This window comes from Chrysoperla carnea, chromosome 3, assembly GCF_905475395.1.
Source record: "Chrysoperla carnea chromosome 3, inChrCarn1.1, whole genome shotgun sequence".
NCBI classification, from domain to species: domain Eukaryota; kingdom Metazoa; phylum Arthropoda; class Insecta; order Neuroptera; family Chrysopidae; genus Chrysoperla; species Chrysoperla carnea.
In genome coordinates, this window is record NC_058339.1 from 46,121,329 (window position 1) to 46,139,778 (window position 18,450).

Genomic DNA, 18,450 nt, shown 5'->3' on the forward strand with positions numbered 1-18,450 from the left:
TAAAGTTATTATTATATTAGTATATCTATAGATATTTTTACATACCTAAACAACCATTTCCTAAAAATAATTCAAGATGTGCGTGATAAAATGCTTGAGGAAAATTATTCCATCGACCAGACTCTTTATGAATAAGAACACGCAAGGCAAATGGTATTGCAAATATAATTGCAAGTAATGCTGCCGCTGAATATCCTGTAACATAAAATATTAATAATAATTAGAACAACCGGAGAAAAGTTTTATTTTTTTTATAAATCAAATAAATGTAATTACAGATAATAAATTTTACTATTCGGTTATTGACTTAAATAAATAATTGTAAGCCTGAAGTAACAAAACCATAACCATAAAAACAAATGAAATAAATTGGTTGCAAAACACGAAAATAAATATATTTTTCTTTTCGTGCTTCAAACTTCCAAAATTGGCATTTCTATCAAGTGATACAATCAAATTATTTCACCACTTTCGTTTCAAATAATTTTTCATACAATTTAAGGAAAAAGATTAGCATTCGTTGGGTGAAAACAAAAATGCAAAATGTATTGCATGTACCTAATTACTATTTTCGAACATCATAATTATGGTATGCAGCTACTAAAGGATGAATGAAATTGAAAAAATGTAAAGTTGATCGGGCAAATCGAATTTTATTATTTTAGAACTTGATATTTTAAGTTTTAGTCCATATTTTTATACGCTACATAAGTATATGGTAGGTATACTAATTTTAGCTCCAAGTTTGTAACGCTCAGAAATATTTATGCTACAAACAAAATTTTATCGTGATGGCTCAAAAACGAAAAGAGATATCGAGCTGGTTTTTATAGCGTGCTCAGGGCGTAAAAAGTGAGTTGAGTTCGTAAAAGAGTAACATAGATCAATCGATTCTTGGGTTTGTAGAAATCGTCTTGTAAACCGTAAGGGATAGAAGAAAAGTTAAAGTAAAAAATGTTTCTTTTGAAAAATAAAACACTTTTGTTTCAAACATTTTTTCGTAAATATCATTGTTTTCCCGAATGAGGGAGCAAATTAGGGCAAAGCTTTGATGACCATTTTCTCCAAAACTAAAAATGATATAGAGTTGAAAATTTGTAGGTAGTTTCAACTAATAAATCTTGTGAAAGATTTTCGAAAATCAATAAAAAAAATTTTCTAGAAAATAATTCGAAAAATTTTCTAAGCCTATTTTTTAAAACTAAATAAACCGTTTGTTTCCAACTTTGACTGCAATTTTCTATAATCTCTTAATGTCAGTTTGTAGAAAAATAGTGCGTTGAATTCTACAAAAAATGACCCGAAAAATGTAAACTAGCTGAACTAGTGATAATAAAAACTAATTTTAAATTTACTTTTTTTCACAAACTATCAAAAATTTTGTTTAGTTTGGATTTTTCTAATCGAATCGAAAATTTATTTCTCGTTTAATTAAGAAAAATTTTTTGTGTTTTATAAAATAAATTGTCTTTTATGATTTATATCCCATAACATTTGTTTTCCTTTATACTATTGTAATAAAATATATTTTCATTACACAACAATTGTACCTATTCTTCCAGCGTAACTCATTATATGAACTTAATTGTTGTAGATTTTAAGGAAAAGCCAATTAAGAATTTGAAGATCATGTTATTAGTAAAATTTTTTATGAACAAGGCTAATGATTTGAAATTAACATAAATTTAATAACATACAACGGAGTAGATACTTAAGCATAATTATTTACCGTAAAATGTAATTATTTACGGTAAATATGGAGGTGAAGACTACCGGTTATAGGTAGTCTCCGGAGGCCCGTACACAAAAACACCGAGCTCTCAATAAACTGTCCAGTGACTGTCTGCTATTTGAAGGATTGATAAAGATAAGTTTGATAATGGTAAGAAAAAATGAGTTTAGAGTCGTGACTTAAATGTAAAATTTATGGAAATGGCGCTTTTCAATTTTTGTGTTTTTCATCGATTTTTATATTTTTGCCGTATATGTTAAAAGAAAACCATTGACAACATAACAGCAGAAAATTTAAAAATTATTAAAAGGATTGAAAACTTTAATATATGCGGCAGATTAGGAAAAATTGTCAAAAATATGGAAATCGAAAAACTCAATTTCCAGAAATTCATCAGTAGAGCAAGTCAAAAGTTGCCAAACTTAATTTAGCATCGTATAAATGGCAGAAAAAAAGCTTATGGTGATTAAATAATGATTCTATAATTTTAATATGTACGAGATATCAATAATTCTATGATCTAATGTCTGAAATTAAAAAGAAATTATATTGATATCTTTCGTTTTGTTTTTATTCCAATTAAAAAATGTATTACTCTTATTTTCATCCACAATTTTCACAGAGTTTTTCTCTCAATATGGACTCCCTCTACAAAAAATATGTGCTTGAAAATTATACTGAAAATGATGGTTTTGTATCTAACTTTGATTGTGGACATCGAAAACATAATCTCTACATTACATATTACATGTAATTTGTGTTCAGAAGTAATAAAAATAGGTTAATCCTCTATTATTAAAAAGTCAATAAAAATACGACCATTTGGCATTGCATTCGCAGTATCAAAACAGCTGGAGCCTTAAATATATAGGTATTGTAAATGTATTTAGAATACTAAATTCTGTTTATATATACATACACCTGTCACATGAATATCCATTATTACTTCTATATACATGCAACTAGTTACTGTTTTCACTGAAATTTAACTGGAATACAGGGGAGTGGTTTATGTCATACAATTTCGATAAACTCGATTTCCAAATAAATTTTTACAGTTAATTGGCTAAAGGTAATGTCTCAGTTTTTGTTACATAGTTTCTTGGAACTACAACATAAGTATTAAAATAGTCTCCATACAAGAAATTTTAAATAATTAAAATCTAAAAGAAAGAAACAAGTACAGTAGTTCACATAGCGACTTTAACAGTCGCGGTCCATTAAAATCTAAGCCTGCTCAAATCTTCCCAATAATGAGATCCGACTATTAATGTCGCTATGTGAACTACTGTTCTATTTAACGCAGTCGGGTTTTTGATTTTTCTAAATTATTTATTTTATTTTAAACTTTTTAGTGTCCCGGCACTAAAAAAACCTTCTTATTATACTCTACTTATATTAAAACTTTTTAAACCAATTTATTATTCTTAATTATGTTTAAAAATACATTTTATATATATTTTTGTAAATCCCCTTTAATTTCCTTTATTTTGATATCCTACTTGATACCCTACTCGATACTCAATACCTTTGGTTAATTTTTTAAAACTATCGTCTATCAAACATCTATCTAGAAACACTTGGGATCCATCGAGCCGTTTGGAAGATATCAGGTAAGAAAGTTTACAAACAAATATATAAACATGGATACATACAAGATTCGCAAATATAACCACTCCTTGACAGTCTGGTAAAAAATAATCTATTTAATTTCTTCTTCCATTTTAGTACTAATAATAGAGTCCAATAGCCACTTCGATCTCAAAAATTAAGAGAAGAAGACGAGAATTTGGTTATAGGTAGTTGAAAGGGTATAAAATAAATATATCAATAATCCAATTGAGTTCAAGAAAAATTCGGAATAATGAAAAATTAACATAAAAATGTTAGTTTTTCTAAAACAAATTAAAAAGTTTGATTTAAAAAAGTGTTATATAAAAGTTTCAAAATTGACTCAGATATGCCACATTTTACGATGAGTACTATTTTTATGATACTTTTATTATATAAGATAATATGCATGAAGCAATACATTTTATCAGTTTTTGAAAAAAGTGTAATATCACTATAAAGCTCATAAAACAGATATATTGAATGTTCAGATGTAGAGCGTACATTAAATGTCGCTTTAAATTCGTTGGCCAAATCATTCAATGTCTTAATAATGGAAAAATTAAGTTCATACTCCAAAGGCATGACATATAATTTTAACATATAAATAATTACTATGGAAATGAATGGTCAAATAAACCTGGCTCAATTCATTTCGAAAAGTGAAGTGATAAAATTATTAGGTAATTCAAAACAATAATTCAAAAGAACAAAGTCAACTCAAATATTTCAATTTCAATTAAAATATTTTCAAAAATTTGTCCCAAAAAATGATAGCTCTCTAAATATCCTTTTCATCTCATCTGATGTCCTGGACTATCACTTTGATATTTATTTAAGAAGGAGTGTAATAAGTTTAAAGTGTTTAATTGTGCGTCTCTGTTTCTACAAGCGCAAAGTGTTTAAGTCTGCGTCTGTCTGCATCGTAGCCAATAAACGGTCGAACCGACTTGATTGAGAACATTTTATAGCTAAGTTTCCAAAAATCGGTTTACAAGGAGTAAATCGCATTTGTCGGGGGTTTTTTAAATTTTGTAAATTTCATTTGTTATATGCCTGTCACATGAATATATCTATCCATCTAACACCAACAACAGTATGTGTGTATACCCTTATTATTATATACTACATATTTTAAAAATTTACTTAAACAACCAAAAGCGTATTTTCTCTGTTATAAAATAAACATAATTTTTTTATTATTCCATCATTTATATATATAAATTCGTGGTATAAAAACAACAAGAACGAATAAAATTATCGTAAGTTGCTAGAACAAAATGTGTTATATATTCTCTAGATAAATAATTTCTAGTTGAAATATTCCAATATTTACATAAAATGTTCGAATAGCATTGCATATAATAGCATTGCATATATACACAGCATGGTACATACTACATAGATACAATAAATGTTCAAGTCTATCTATCTAGAGTTACACTATCAAGTAGGTATTATTCTAGGAAACGTTATCAGAATTGTAAGGTAATATATAGTACCAAAACTACAATTAATTAAGGAAATAAAACCGGAGAAACGGTCTAACTAAGGACTCGACTCCTTGTCAGTCGATTTTTATGAGAGCCGATGGAAAATGTTTGCCTGTCAAAAGTCGAAAATGTCTTAAAAATGTCAAAAGTCACAAAGTCTTTATAATTGTCCAAAATATAAAGTCGAATGGTTTTCAAATCAAATTTTTGACCAAAATCACAAAATAATCTTTACATTCGTACTAATTTTCGGCAAAAACATGATTTTTTTCCAAACGTTTATATATCGAAAACGGTGAGATAAGGTAAAAAGTATCAAGAGTCAAAAAGTGTATTGAAAGTCATTTGATAGTTTTCTCTCAAAATTTTTGACCAGAACCAGTAAATAATCTTTATTTTCGCCAGTAACGAATTTTCGACAAAAATTTGTACTTGAATTTTTTAAACGCTTATATATCGAAAACCGAGAGGTTTGGTGACAATTGTCACAAGTGAAAAAATACTTCGTCCAAAATATAATATCTTGAAACATATCTAAAAAGACTCTTCATTTAGTTATCGTTTTTCTAACTGAACCGATTATGAAGATCATCGCCAATTTTTAAGTTTTTCGGATACGGAACCTTACTTTTGCACTTTACACGTAGCCAAGAACACTCTCCATTAAATTTCGCTTTCAAAACATTTCGTTACATAAAAACGCAAGAACTTATAACAAGTGACAGGGACAGTTGGGCAAATCAGAAGTTCTGTACACACATCCGAATAAGTGGACGATAATGACGAATTTTATTTCATTTCAATGATCAACCATCCCCTGCCCCGATACGAGACACTCCTCGATTTCCCCATATTAGTTATGGGTCCGATGAACAGAGAGAACCTTCAGGTACAGTCAGTGAGTATGATTTTAGATACATTAAAACAATATTTAAACTTAAAAAAAAAAGTGTTGAGTAACACCAGTGCTATTAACAAAGATAATTTCCATTGTGATATTTAAAAAAAAAATACAAATGTAAATTTTGATTCTACGTACTACAGTTTCCCCTATATATTAGGTATAGCAAGCGTGTTGATAAATCAAAACTATGAAAATGATCCTAAGAATAAGTTGATATGCGGCATACTTTATAATAGAAATACTATTTGTAATCATTTGTACTATTCTACAAGAATCTTAACATTCTGAGAAAAGACAACCAATATTTAGTGTGAAATTTTTATACAGCACTCTTAGGGCAAAAATTCATAATTCATCATCGGAGAATTCTTGGAATCTAAAGTTATATTTGTAATAGTGAAAATAGTGATTCACTATTAGCCTTTTCTTTATAGATGCAAAGATATCTCAGCTATGGAGCCTCAGGCTGCAATCAGGTTTTCGACCAACAGAATCATTAAAGGTTCTTAAGTACAAAAAAAATTTCCTGGACGCCTTTTGTTTGTAACTGATGCCCTACGTAAAAACTTGCTTAATAACCGTCCTTTCCTCATTGCCCAGATTTCTATTCTACTAAACCTGCCGACTCAAAATTAGTTATTAAGCGCAAGCTGAGTATAGCTGATTTATAGTATAAGAGATAGAGGGGTTAAATTTCAATATATACAGAGTACGTACTCAAAGTTTTAATTTTGTTATTTATATTTTTTTAATTGAATTTATATTAGGTTTTTGGTAGTACATACTTTATAATAATAAATAATTAAAATAATTTTATTATTATTGTATGACTACAAGTTTTTTGTTTGATCTCAAAATTTTTCGAACTTGCGTTCAATCTAAAAATTGAATCTCTTGAGAATGAACGCAAGTTCGAAAAATTTTGAGATCAAATAAAAAACTTGTAGTCATACACTCATAATAAAATTTTTTTTATTATTTTAATTATTTATTATATCTTTTGTTTTATAATAGACTTGCTCCGTTCTTATATACTCGTAACTTAGACATGCTATAAAAGCTAGTCAGTCATAAACAAATGTACTTGTATTACATTCAGTGTGATATGTGTGCATGAGAATGTCCTAGAGATGTCATAAGGGATTTTACTTTAACGTTCGTTACGTTATTCTTCGTATATCTATAGTATACAAAGTGATTCTATAAAACGTTTCCACCCATTTATTTCGAAAAATGAATAAAAATAATAATGCCGGAAAAATACGATACCGATCCATTTTGGAAGGGTTGAAATTATTTGTACTTTAGTTTCAACTTTGATGATGAATTTTGATATAACTTCATGAATGTAGACGAAAAATAAGAACAAAATTTTTCGATATCTTACAATTTAAAAAATTTAAAAACCTCCGACAAATTTTTCGGGTATGGGACCTTTAACTCGCATTTGAAACATATCTAAGAATACTTTCGATTAAATTGCCTTTTTCTTTAAGCCTTTTCCAAACTGAGCTGATTTGGAAGATCATCGCCAATTTTTAGTTTTTTCGAGTACGAAATCTTAAATTCGGTCCCAAAAATTGATAATAGCAAAGAATAAGAATCTGCCACAAGATATGCATGTGACCCTTTTTTTTGACTCTGACGGCGTTCCCGTAAAAAAAAGTACAATACTTTCGATACGTGTTTTTGATTCTAATTTTGAAATAATAAGGGTGGAAACTTTTTAAAAAATCACTCTTTCTACTTCTTACTATCAGGTAAATTTCATTATTATACTCAAGTGAATTTTGTTTTCAAATTTGTACATTTGGTACATGGCATTTACAAAAATATACGTATAATAATAATATTTTGAAATGAAAAATGTGAATATTGTTTTTCATTTTATTGAAGAAAAAGGCGTAACCTGTTCAAAAACAACTGTGTAATCATTTTATTGCTTTTATCTCTATATTATCTATTTTATTTTTAAACTGCGCTCGCGTATAGAAACTATAGGGCTGATAGTAGTAAATTTTTATTGTCAAAATTTCAATTTTATTTCATTTTTCAACCCTTTCGACATTTGCAAACATTCTGATCTTTATTTTTACGTATACTTGTTTAACATAAATAGCTGGCAAAAAAATTGCTTATTTTGTGTTTTTTCAACTATTATTTATTTATCAAAAATTCAGTATAAATTTGGTGAGAACGCAAAAAAATTATTGTATTTTCATCGGTCTTTCATAAGTGTGCGAAGTTTCAATTCAATCCGACGTTTTGAAGTAGGTGAAAATTATGTTCAAAGATTCCGTTATATAGATACATGGATACATACTAAGCCAATAAAGGCGTGTTAATTAATCGAATTATCACGATTTTCTTTGGCTTTCAATTCGAACTTTTTTCCTTCCTTTGTTTTAATTTAATCAGAAAAATAGAAAACAGGTGACGCTTTTGAATATTATATGTTTGGCGAGCTTCATCTTTGAAAATTTTTTAACAAGCCGGTACTTTGCCACTCGGAGATTCTTTCAATTCAATATTATGTTCCCGTTGAGCGAAAAGAGTCGATTTACGCTCGATTAATTTTTGGAAATATTGGAACTTGTTATTGATAGTATTGAAATGTTCATTTACACCATCAAAAATTAATTTGCCAAAATATTAAAAACGGAACATTAAAAGGTATCCGTCGGCATATTATTTACGGTGAGTCAAAAACAAATGTTATGCCAATCATACAGAGGATAAGTCAGAAGGAATAAGGCTAATTCAAGCTTTGAAGGACGTTATTAAAGTGACTTAGTGAATGAGTACCATGCTTGGGTACATGGTACATGCAGAATGGGCTACTGCATAATCAGCCGAGATTATTTAGAGATTATTTGAATGAAGTATTATTCCATTTTTAATCGGAAAACTTACTATTGATCAACACTTTAAACCTATAGAAACACAGACGCACAAATTAAACATTTTAAATTATAACACTCCTTCTTAAATCAATATCAAAGTGTGGAGAGCTATCATTTTTTGGGACCAATTTTTGGTGATACACTTTCAATTATAGAATTGTATGGATGCATATATAATTGTATGGATTGCAGTTATGAATTACATTGAAAATATAATCTTATTGTCTCACAAATTTAAATAAATAATTATGATAATTTGCATTTGAAAAAAATATTTGTGCAATTTGATTTCTTATTTTCACAATTTTTAATGCATTAAGTTTTATTAATTAGTATTTTTCAATAATTTTAATTTGACATTTTCAATAACATTAACATGTAAAGAACTGCAAATAAGTCATAACAGCGTCCTTTATCGAAAAAATTTTTTCACTGGAAGCGCTGGCATCGATTTTATTGTCCCTACCATGACTACGCACACAACGAATATTATCTCTATCTACACAAACAAGGAATATTATTTTGTAATTTACTTCGAAAAGTTGAAAAATATTTTTACCAAAATTTTTTATTGGATACTTAAATGTTATTAAGAAAAAGTATTATGTTTTAACGATCAAAAATTTACATATTGTTTTTCACACACGAAATAATCCTCGTTGTTTGTACCAAAATTTTATTATATTTAATATAAAATATTATAAAAGACAAATAAATAAAAAAATTCCCTTTCTTCTTCTGCTTACGTTTTACGATTTGTTTATGTAATGATGAGAGTCTAATTTGAAATTATAATATTCTACACACCACACAAATGTTTTCTCTAGTTTTTCTTGCATTCGCATCTATTTTATTTTATTTTTTATATTAATATATTTATTTATTTGTATTTTATACTAGTACAATCATTTTGGATTTTCACTTCTCACTTTATTTGATTCAAGCACGATATACTTTTGGTGATACATGAAGTTTGATGAGTACAATGATTCTTTACATTTATTTTTAATGTGAGTACGGAATCAAAATTTTGGATCGTTTCTATCCAAAAACGTGTTGATTGCAAATATCCCCAAAATTAATAGAAAAAATTTGTAATGCTGATTTGAAGAATCTAAATTTTCGTATTTTTCACGGGGCACTTTGACAAAGACTTCTGTGTGTTTTTATCGTTTTAAGATCGTAACGTAAACATTTTTAAGGATATTACGCGATCATCTTTTACAACAACGCTCATACTTTGAAAACTCAAAATCGTTGTTTTTCCTCTTAAATTTACTTCATTCACAATATTGTTAAAAATTGTATGTTTACGTATCTTAAATATTAAAACATATACAAGCCGTTTATTCCTCGGGTCCTATTTTAAAAATACGGAAATTTTGATAATAAACTTTTTTATAGATAATTTAATGTTCTTTTCCTATTTCAAATAGTTTACACGTTAGGTTAGGTTATATTGGCTGTTCACGAAGGACACATTTAGGCTATGGAGTTCATTGTGATACCATATATGTGTTTTACCACCTTTCCGCGGATAATTTCATTTATCGGCTCATGAATTTCAGAGGCTGAGTGTACCTCCTTCATGAATATATGAATATACTACACCAACCCACCATTAATTTTGTTGCGACGGCGGGAATCGAACCCGCTATCCTAAGCATACCGCAGACGGAATTGGTTGCGCCTTAATAGGGCGACTAGTTTACACGTTATACATGTAAACTTTATTTTATTGGATTGAAACTCTAGATGTTACTAAAAGTTAATCTTGTTTGGAAAAAAAGTAAGACGTTTTGGTGGAATAATCAGATTTAAATGACTGCACTATATGTTATATAACTTTGAACATATATCATTTTTTGTGTATCTTGTATGTTTAAGCATAAAAATATAAAATTGCATAGTTTTCAAATTTATGAGTTCATTGATATGTGTTATAGGCGTAACCATGACGTGACCATCCGTGGACGAAACAATCTGGTACAAAACATATTTTTTTGTTTGTTCAGTTTGTTTGACTCTTGTTGTATCGTATCCTATCGTATTGGCATATCTAATATGTGTCCATCGAGAGCGTATCGAGAGCATATAATTTAACGTTGAAAATTTTTAAGGTAAAATCTATTAAATCAGAACCAAAAATGTTAGGGAAAAGCCAAGAATTTAGCTAAAGGTATTGGAAAGAATGTTAAATAACACGTCAAAGTTGATAAGAAGTGCAGGCTTTGAAAAATTGGGAAATGGAATATTTATGAAATATTTTCTCAATAACTTGAGAACTACACCTTAATTCAATAAAAGTTATATAGAAAACATTTTAACATTAAAATTCACTGAAATATTCTTCTTTTCTCATGTTCATCATATGACTATAAAGCTCATAAAATAACAAATGGATGCAATTGCCTTTCGTTCCTTTGATAAGAATTTAAGTTTTTGCTAAACTTTAATAAAGACAAATGAAGGTGACAATTAGTTTTCAAGTTTTAGATTAAAAGTTAGCATCAAAGTGAATGCTGTAAAGAGAAGCAACATATAGAAGCATAATCTTAGTGAATCCTTTAAAAGCACAAGTATAATTACCTTTCATATAAGACTATTTATTATATGACAACGATCGTCGATTACTACACTTTTAAGAAAAGATTTTCTGTTAAAAACTATTTTTGTAAATATTAAATTCATGGAGGATAATTCAACTCATTTCTTTTTAAAATTTTGCGTATGTAATAAGCATTTTCATCCTATTAGCTCTATTAACCATCTGAACAATTATTTTTGCGCCTTACTTAGTTTGGACACCTCTTATATTTCAGGCATGCTTTTATCTCAAAGTTGGATAGGTACAAAGTATATTAAAAACTAGCCTATGTGAAAAAAAACAAATAAAATTTACAAAATTTAAAAAGCCCTCGACAAATTTTATGGGGCAGGGAACCGTTAACTGGTGCTTGAAAGAACACTCTCCATTAAATTACCTTTTAAAAGAAATAAAAAAAATCGGTTCATCCGCTTAGGCGTTACGATGCCACAGGCAGACAGACAGACAAACAGACACACACACATAACGGTCAAACTTATAACACCTGTTAGTTCGGGGGTTCAAGAATACCGGCCGTTAAAAGAATCGTATCTTTTAAATGGCAAGAGATACAAGAAAACTTGAAGAAATTGTAAGAATTAGAAAGTTGTTGGGTGTTTTATTTAGAACAATTTTCTAATTTACGATTTTCCTTTATCTCTAACCAGTTCAAAATAAGTGTGAAAAATAATTTGTATTTGAAAAATTGAAGTTGACCACCGTTTAACCTGGGGCTTATCCACCTTAAAAATACATATGCATTTGGAATTGATCAAGACTTTTCAATGATCAAACTTTTTGAAACAATTGTTTGTTATGGATTTAGTTTTTTATTTTTTTGCAAATGTCAAGTTAAAAACAAGTGAAAACAAACAATTGACTGAGTTATTTATGAGCCATGTATAGGCAGTGTTGATCACTCTATTACATTACGCATGTAATATAATGGGATAATCCCATATTAAAACATATTATAAAATTTGCCCTCTAGTGTGCCCTCCTAGGTATACAGTGAAGTTTACAAAAAAATGTTTCAAACAAATGTTTTTATTTTTTTTATTTTTATTTTATTTATTTTTTGATAAGGAATATTTTTTACATTTAAACTTTTGTTCTATCGGTTTACAAGACCCAATTGGCTTATGTTGCTCATTTATGAACTCGACCTCACTATTTACGTTCGCTGTAAAAATTTCAGCTTGATATCTTTTTTCGTTTTTGAGTTATCGTGTTGACAGACGGACAACCGAAAATTTACTAATTAGATGATTCTATGAACACCTATACCAAAATTTTGTTTGTGGTATCAATATTTTCAAGCGAAACAAACTTGGGACTAAACTTAATATACTATGTATATTTCACATATACATGGTATATTAAACTTAATATACTATGTATATTTCATGTATACATGGTATAAAAACGGCCTATATATATAAATAGGGTATCTGTTTGGCAAAAAAGGAAGTATATAAAATAATAAACGAATTAAACCCAAAACTTTAAAATATATAAAATTAATAATGAACCATATGATGGATCATGATTTGAATTAACAACTTTTCTAATTTGAATAATTATTTACGAAAACATATACATTAAAATTTGTAACTATTATATATTTATAAAACCATATACATCTAATATATGCAAGTTGTTTTATGTGTACAATGTACATATTTACATAAATTTGTTGGTTTTATAAATGAGTAGCGAGTAATATTACTATACCTACATTATTGCTCGAATATCATATGTCGAATTTATAACACACGTTGAACATTTTTTCGTACAATCCACTAAGTATTTCTCCAAGACTGATACCCCAGTAAAATCGAACAAAAAAAAAAAGAACTAAAATCGCAAAACACGATGTAAAGCTATTTTAATGGTATGTTATTTGGCCACTTCATAAGAGAAACAAATTTAGTCTCTAAACGTTGCTTCTATCTCTTACGCTTTCACAAATTTTGTGAATTCCTAGAGTCTATATCATAAACTATAGGTCCATGGCCTATGATACGGTATTTCTAGTTCACAAGGTTGTAATGCTAAAATAACAATATTTTTACTTAATGCATATGCAAGTTTAGATGACAATTATACCAAACTGAACTCACTTTGTCGGAACTTTCACTGGTAGATAGCTGATGTTTTAAGGAGTTACTTTAATTATTTAATTTATTGTAGAAGAAAATATTAAAGTTTCGCATTAAAAATTACTCATAGAATTGTAAACAAGAGGGCTTCTTCGAAAGCGAAGGCTATAATGCGATGGTCTTTGTTTAAATATTTATTAGTCTTTGGGTACCTGATAATTGCTCAACATTATGAAATGGAATTATGGAAGAGTAGAAGTGAAATTCAGTTTAAGTTTTAGAAATGCGTAGATAATAGACTTGAAAAATTTAAGAATAAAGAGTACAAAATAAATTTTTTCCTCGATTTACGCATGTGGAACTAATCATAGATGAAATGATTAAGTATGAAAAATGTTGAGGAATTGGATTTATCGTTTAACAACATTGTATTAAAATTTATCTTATTATTAGTCCACTATTCAAAAATAAAAAATTATTTAAAAAAAATGTTTTTCTAAAATTTTTCAAATCAAGACATGAAATAGATCATCAAATTAAATAGTATTTAAATAAATTTCGATTTTGAAAGAATATTTGTCATTTTTACTAAAGAAACTGAAACTATCCCACTAGAATATCAACTGTCATTTCCAGATTGCTAAGGTTTTCACATTTGATATGATGGTGTGATATGAACCGAAATTGTATTTTGGTCGAAGCAATGAAAAAAAATGTTTTAGCTCTTATTTAGCCAGCCATCATGTTATTTGCCATTAACTAGCTTATCTATTGTTCATCGGTATTATATATTTAGCATTTTTGAAAAATATTTGAAGTTTTTGGGCTAAATTTTCTAGTTTAAAAATTCTTTAAAAAATATTTTCGTTATGGGAAAACAGAGAACGTTCAAACAAACTACATACTTAGATAGATATACAATTTTAATATTATATAATAGACTATTTATTGTACATTATATAAAGAGTATCAATCAAATATTTGTTTTGTAATAAAATTTTGTATATTTTATAATAAATATATTGATTTGATATATTGTAATAATAATTCTGTTTTAAATGACGTAAACCAAAATTATGAGGTAAATTCTAGTAAAATATCGGCTATCTACGCATTAAAATACTTCAGGGAATTTGTGGTTTTGTTGTGTAACATCTTTGTGAATAATTATGCCATTGATGATGAAGTGTCTGTCCTAGTCTCACGTAGGTGTATGAAATATTTACATAATCTAATTTACCGCGAAATATTCTAAGAAATCTTTCTAATTATAAACTTATAAAAGTAATTGCTACCGTTACTTAATTATGAATGTTTAACAATGGATGATTGACCACGGACCACAAAGTTGTATTAAATGATAATCCTTAGAGAAGTAAACAAAGGTATTAAAATGAGGCTGTTACTTGAATAAAATTATTATAAATATGGAGATTAAACAAAAGATTTCACCTGTTTAAATCTGTTCAATTAAAAAATTAGTAGCGCTTTTTTAATTATTTCCGTTTATGAAAAACTTATTTTTGTCTTTTTTAAGGACAGCTTTTAAATGAACGGTTTATGACGATTCTTGCCCGTACATGCAATATTAATGAACGTCAAATACCTGAAGTTGCATGTATTCAGCTACAATAATCGTATGGAAATATGAAATCAGGTTTTTGATTATTTAAAGAGCTGTAATTAACGCATAGATTAAGAGAGTATGGACTGTTGATAAGATTGAATAAGCATATTTTGTTTAATAAATTTTTCAAACAACTTCAAAAGTAACATATCACTTTGGGTGTGACGGTTAGTGAAAATGTACCTTCGATCTTTTAACTTGTCTTGGCCAGTACGTATTTATTTTTTATGGAATAAATGTTTATGTATCTTACGAAACATATATTTTATAGGATGCCATCAGTATTTTATATTTTGTATTAAATTGGCATCATTTATTTAATTGTTTTCTCTATTTCATCTATTTAATGTCTTTTGTTCACTGTGTGTTCCAAGTAGTGGTGTTGTTATATATTTTACAGATTGCAAAAATGTTTTAGGAGTGAAATGAAGGTGAATTAAGCAGGATTCATCAATCACACAGTTCTTCACATAATTAAATGATGCCTTTCCTTACCAAAATGTGAGACCGTTCTGAAAAAAATTTAATTATGCTTCTTCTTACCAATTATTTTATTCACAAATTAAAGTAGTTAAAATAAACGTATAGTTGACAGTTTTTGTATCGCCCTTTCACTGATAGTCAGCTGAATGGATTTTGATGAAATATTTTCTTATAGAGATACTTTCTTAACTTCCGGAAAAGATTATAGGCTTCTTTTAGAGGTATGATAATGTTTATTATAGAAAAATCGACTTACATGAAAAACTGGAAGCCGTATAACTTACGTGCAAAGATTTATAATTTGTAAAAATAATTACCATCATGAAAATATATATGTTGATAAATTTGAAGTATGTGTTTTAACTAATCTTGGAATCGCAGATTCGGATTTCGATTTTCAAAGGAATTATTATTTTTCCATATTTAAGAATTATTTTTGCTGATTTGGAAGGGAGGCGGAATATGCTTCAATACTATGTTGTAAGTGAAATGACCTCTGAAGGTCTTTTTGGGAAGTTTCTAGTGAAGTGAGAGAAATAAAACTAAGAAAAATAAAATTTTTAACTTAACTTTTACTAAGAAACTGGATATTTCGATAATTAGGAATAGAAAACTTCCGAAAAAATAATATATCCTATGATCAATTCTTCTGTACAATTAGTACCCACTTTACAGAAATATTTAAGATAATTAATTTTATAAATTAGAAAAAAATTAGAAAAATATTTTTTTTTAAGTATCGGGTATTGAACTCAGTACCTCTTGAATAGAAAGCGCGTTTTTGATCTATAAGGTACACGTGTCTCTGCTTTAATACAATAATTAACATGTCATTGTTTTAAGCAGCTTGGGAAAGTTATTTTGATCATCTGGGAAGTTGAATGTATGAATCATAAGGTTGTTTTCTTTTTATTTGTGAAATTGAATAAAATTTAGAATCTATTGATCGATTGCCTCATTGAACATACTGTATTCAAATAAACAATATAAATAACAATAGACCACACAATACAAAAACACATATCATTTAGTATACATACCTCGCATATAAATGTATGCTGTTCCTCGCATATTTCGTCGTGTTAACACCACTAAATTCAAAATGTTACCAACAATACCAAAGAAACAAATTGTTGGTAATATAATACCATATGAATAACGACGTAATATTTCTGTACGTGGATCTTCTGGTATACGTTCTGGTATACCTGATGTTATAAAATCACTAGTGCTACTATCACTTGTACTGCTCTCATTTATTGTTGTAAATGGAAATGAACATAATACAATAATTTCACTAGATGTTGCTGTTGTTATTAATGATGTGGGTGATGTTGTTGTCGTATATAATAGTTGCGACATTACTTCTCCTCTTCTTCTAACACACGGTATTGTTTTTTTTTTTAACTTAATTTCTTCCCATTTAATTATTTTAGTACTATGAGCAAACCAGTAAAAACTGTAACAATCAAAGCACAAGATAAAGTAAAATAATTTACTAAATGCTTAGATCAACATCTATTTCGTCGCATTATGTGCTTTTTATTTCTATGGGATTAAAACCACCTTCAAATAATAAAATGTAATAACTCTTCAAATCTTACGTTCATGCGTCAACGATATTAGTAGAGATTAATAAAAAAAATTCTGACAATACAAAAGTTTAAATGATTTTGAATGATTTTGAATGATTTAAGAAAAAAAGAATACTGTTATCGAATTAATTTCGTTGAGTTTTTAGTTTAAAAAGAGACAGAAAGCAAAGTTATACATAGGACTAAACGGACAATATAAATCGATATTTCTTAAAAATAACTTCGATAACTATATTTGAAACTTTTACATGATAATAATAATTATCTAAATTTTCAGAATTCCACTTTCAACATCAATAAAACAAGTTATGATATCAATAAATCATGCATCGATAAATTTTATGCATTTAAAGAATATTTTATGTATTCTATTTGAAATAAAATAACAGACGAATGGCAGTCACAACGTACTTGCGCAAAGTGTGTTGAATCAATATTTTTTGAGCCGGTTGTTTAAATTTTTGTAACCACGAAAAGATGTCTTGTAAGGACAATTACAAAGTAAACAGAGTAAACAGTAAAGAGCTTGAATTGAACGCTCAGTTTGATAAAAATTTCAATATCTTGCCCGCCTTTCTAAACACATTAATATTGATGATGGTGATTTTCACAAAGTAAATCACTCACATTTTCAAATTTACAGACTTTTTTTACAGAGGAATCTTTTGTTTTTAAAATGTATATTAAATAATGCAACAAATATTTCCGAATGATTAGGACTTTAATTTCAAGAGTAAGCATTCCGAGAAGAAATGTCATGTATGTTCTATTGCATATATCTGACTTGTAATTGTTACCGTACAGTCTAGCAAATTCTGGAACTGCCACGTATGTTCTATTGCATATATTTTATATGTTTTCTATCTCTGTTTAAGTAATATAAAACGATATTGTTTGTTTCTTTTTAGAATTGTCTAGAGATTATTTATATTGTCGACATAATTGTTAACACCACAGTGGGAAGAAAATATTGCAATTCTCAATCCTTTTTATCTCGAGCTTTGATTGACAAACTATACTTACTGTACTATAATGAACAAACAACTCACTTTTAGTAAGTTAGTCTTCACTTTTAGTAAACACTATGCATATTTTATGTTTTTTTATTTCAGTTTTGTTTGTTTTATTTGATTTATTCACATGATTTTAATGTTTTTATGGACTATATTCTGTGTGTTCTTATTATACTTTTACTTGTTGGTATCCTTTTTTGAATTGTTGTTGGTTGTATCAATATTTGTTGTTGTTGAAAGTAACAAATTTTTTATCATTTGGGTAAATTTTTATTATCATTGTTAATATTCTGTTGTTATTTAAGTTCTTCTTGTATGATGTTGATGCCATTTGTAATATTTTATTATTCTGAAAATAAAGAAAAAGACAATTTGTATTATAAGGTGGTTTTATATCAAA

General features: G+C 27.9%; 1 protein-coding gene across 1 annotated transcript in view; it reads right to left on the minus strand.

Moving 5' to 3' along the window:
* The window catches only part of LOC123296068 (probable G-protein coupled receptor B0563.6), a 30,739-nt gene extending 13,916 nt beyond the window's left edge, over positions 1–16,823 (minus strand). The window contains exons 1-2 of the mRNA XM_044877530.1: positions 16,483–16,823; positions 46–195 (exon numbers count right to left, since the gene is read on the minus strand). Of these exons, the coding sequence (XP_044733465.1) occupies positions 46–195; positions 16,483–16,804 (472 nt within the window). The 5' untranslated portion in view covers positions 16,805–16,823. The remainder of the gene's footprint in view (positions 1–45; positions 196–16,482) is intronic.
* Between the last annotated feature and the right edge of the window lie 1,627 nt (positions 16,824–18,450).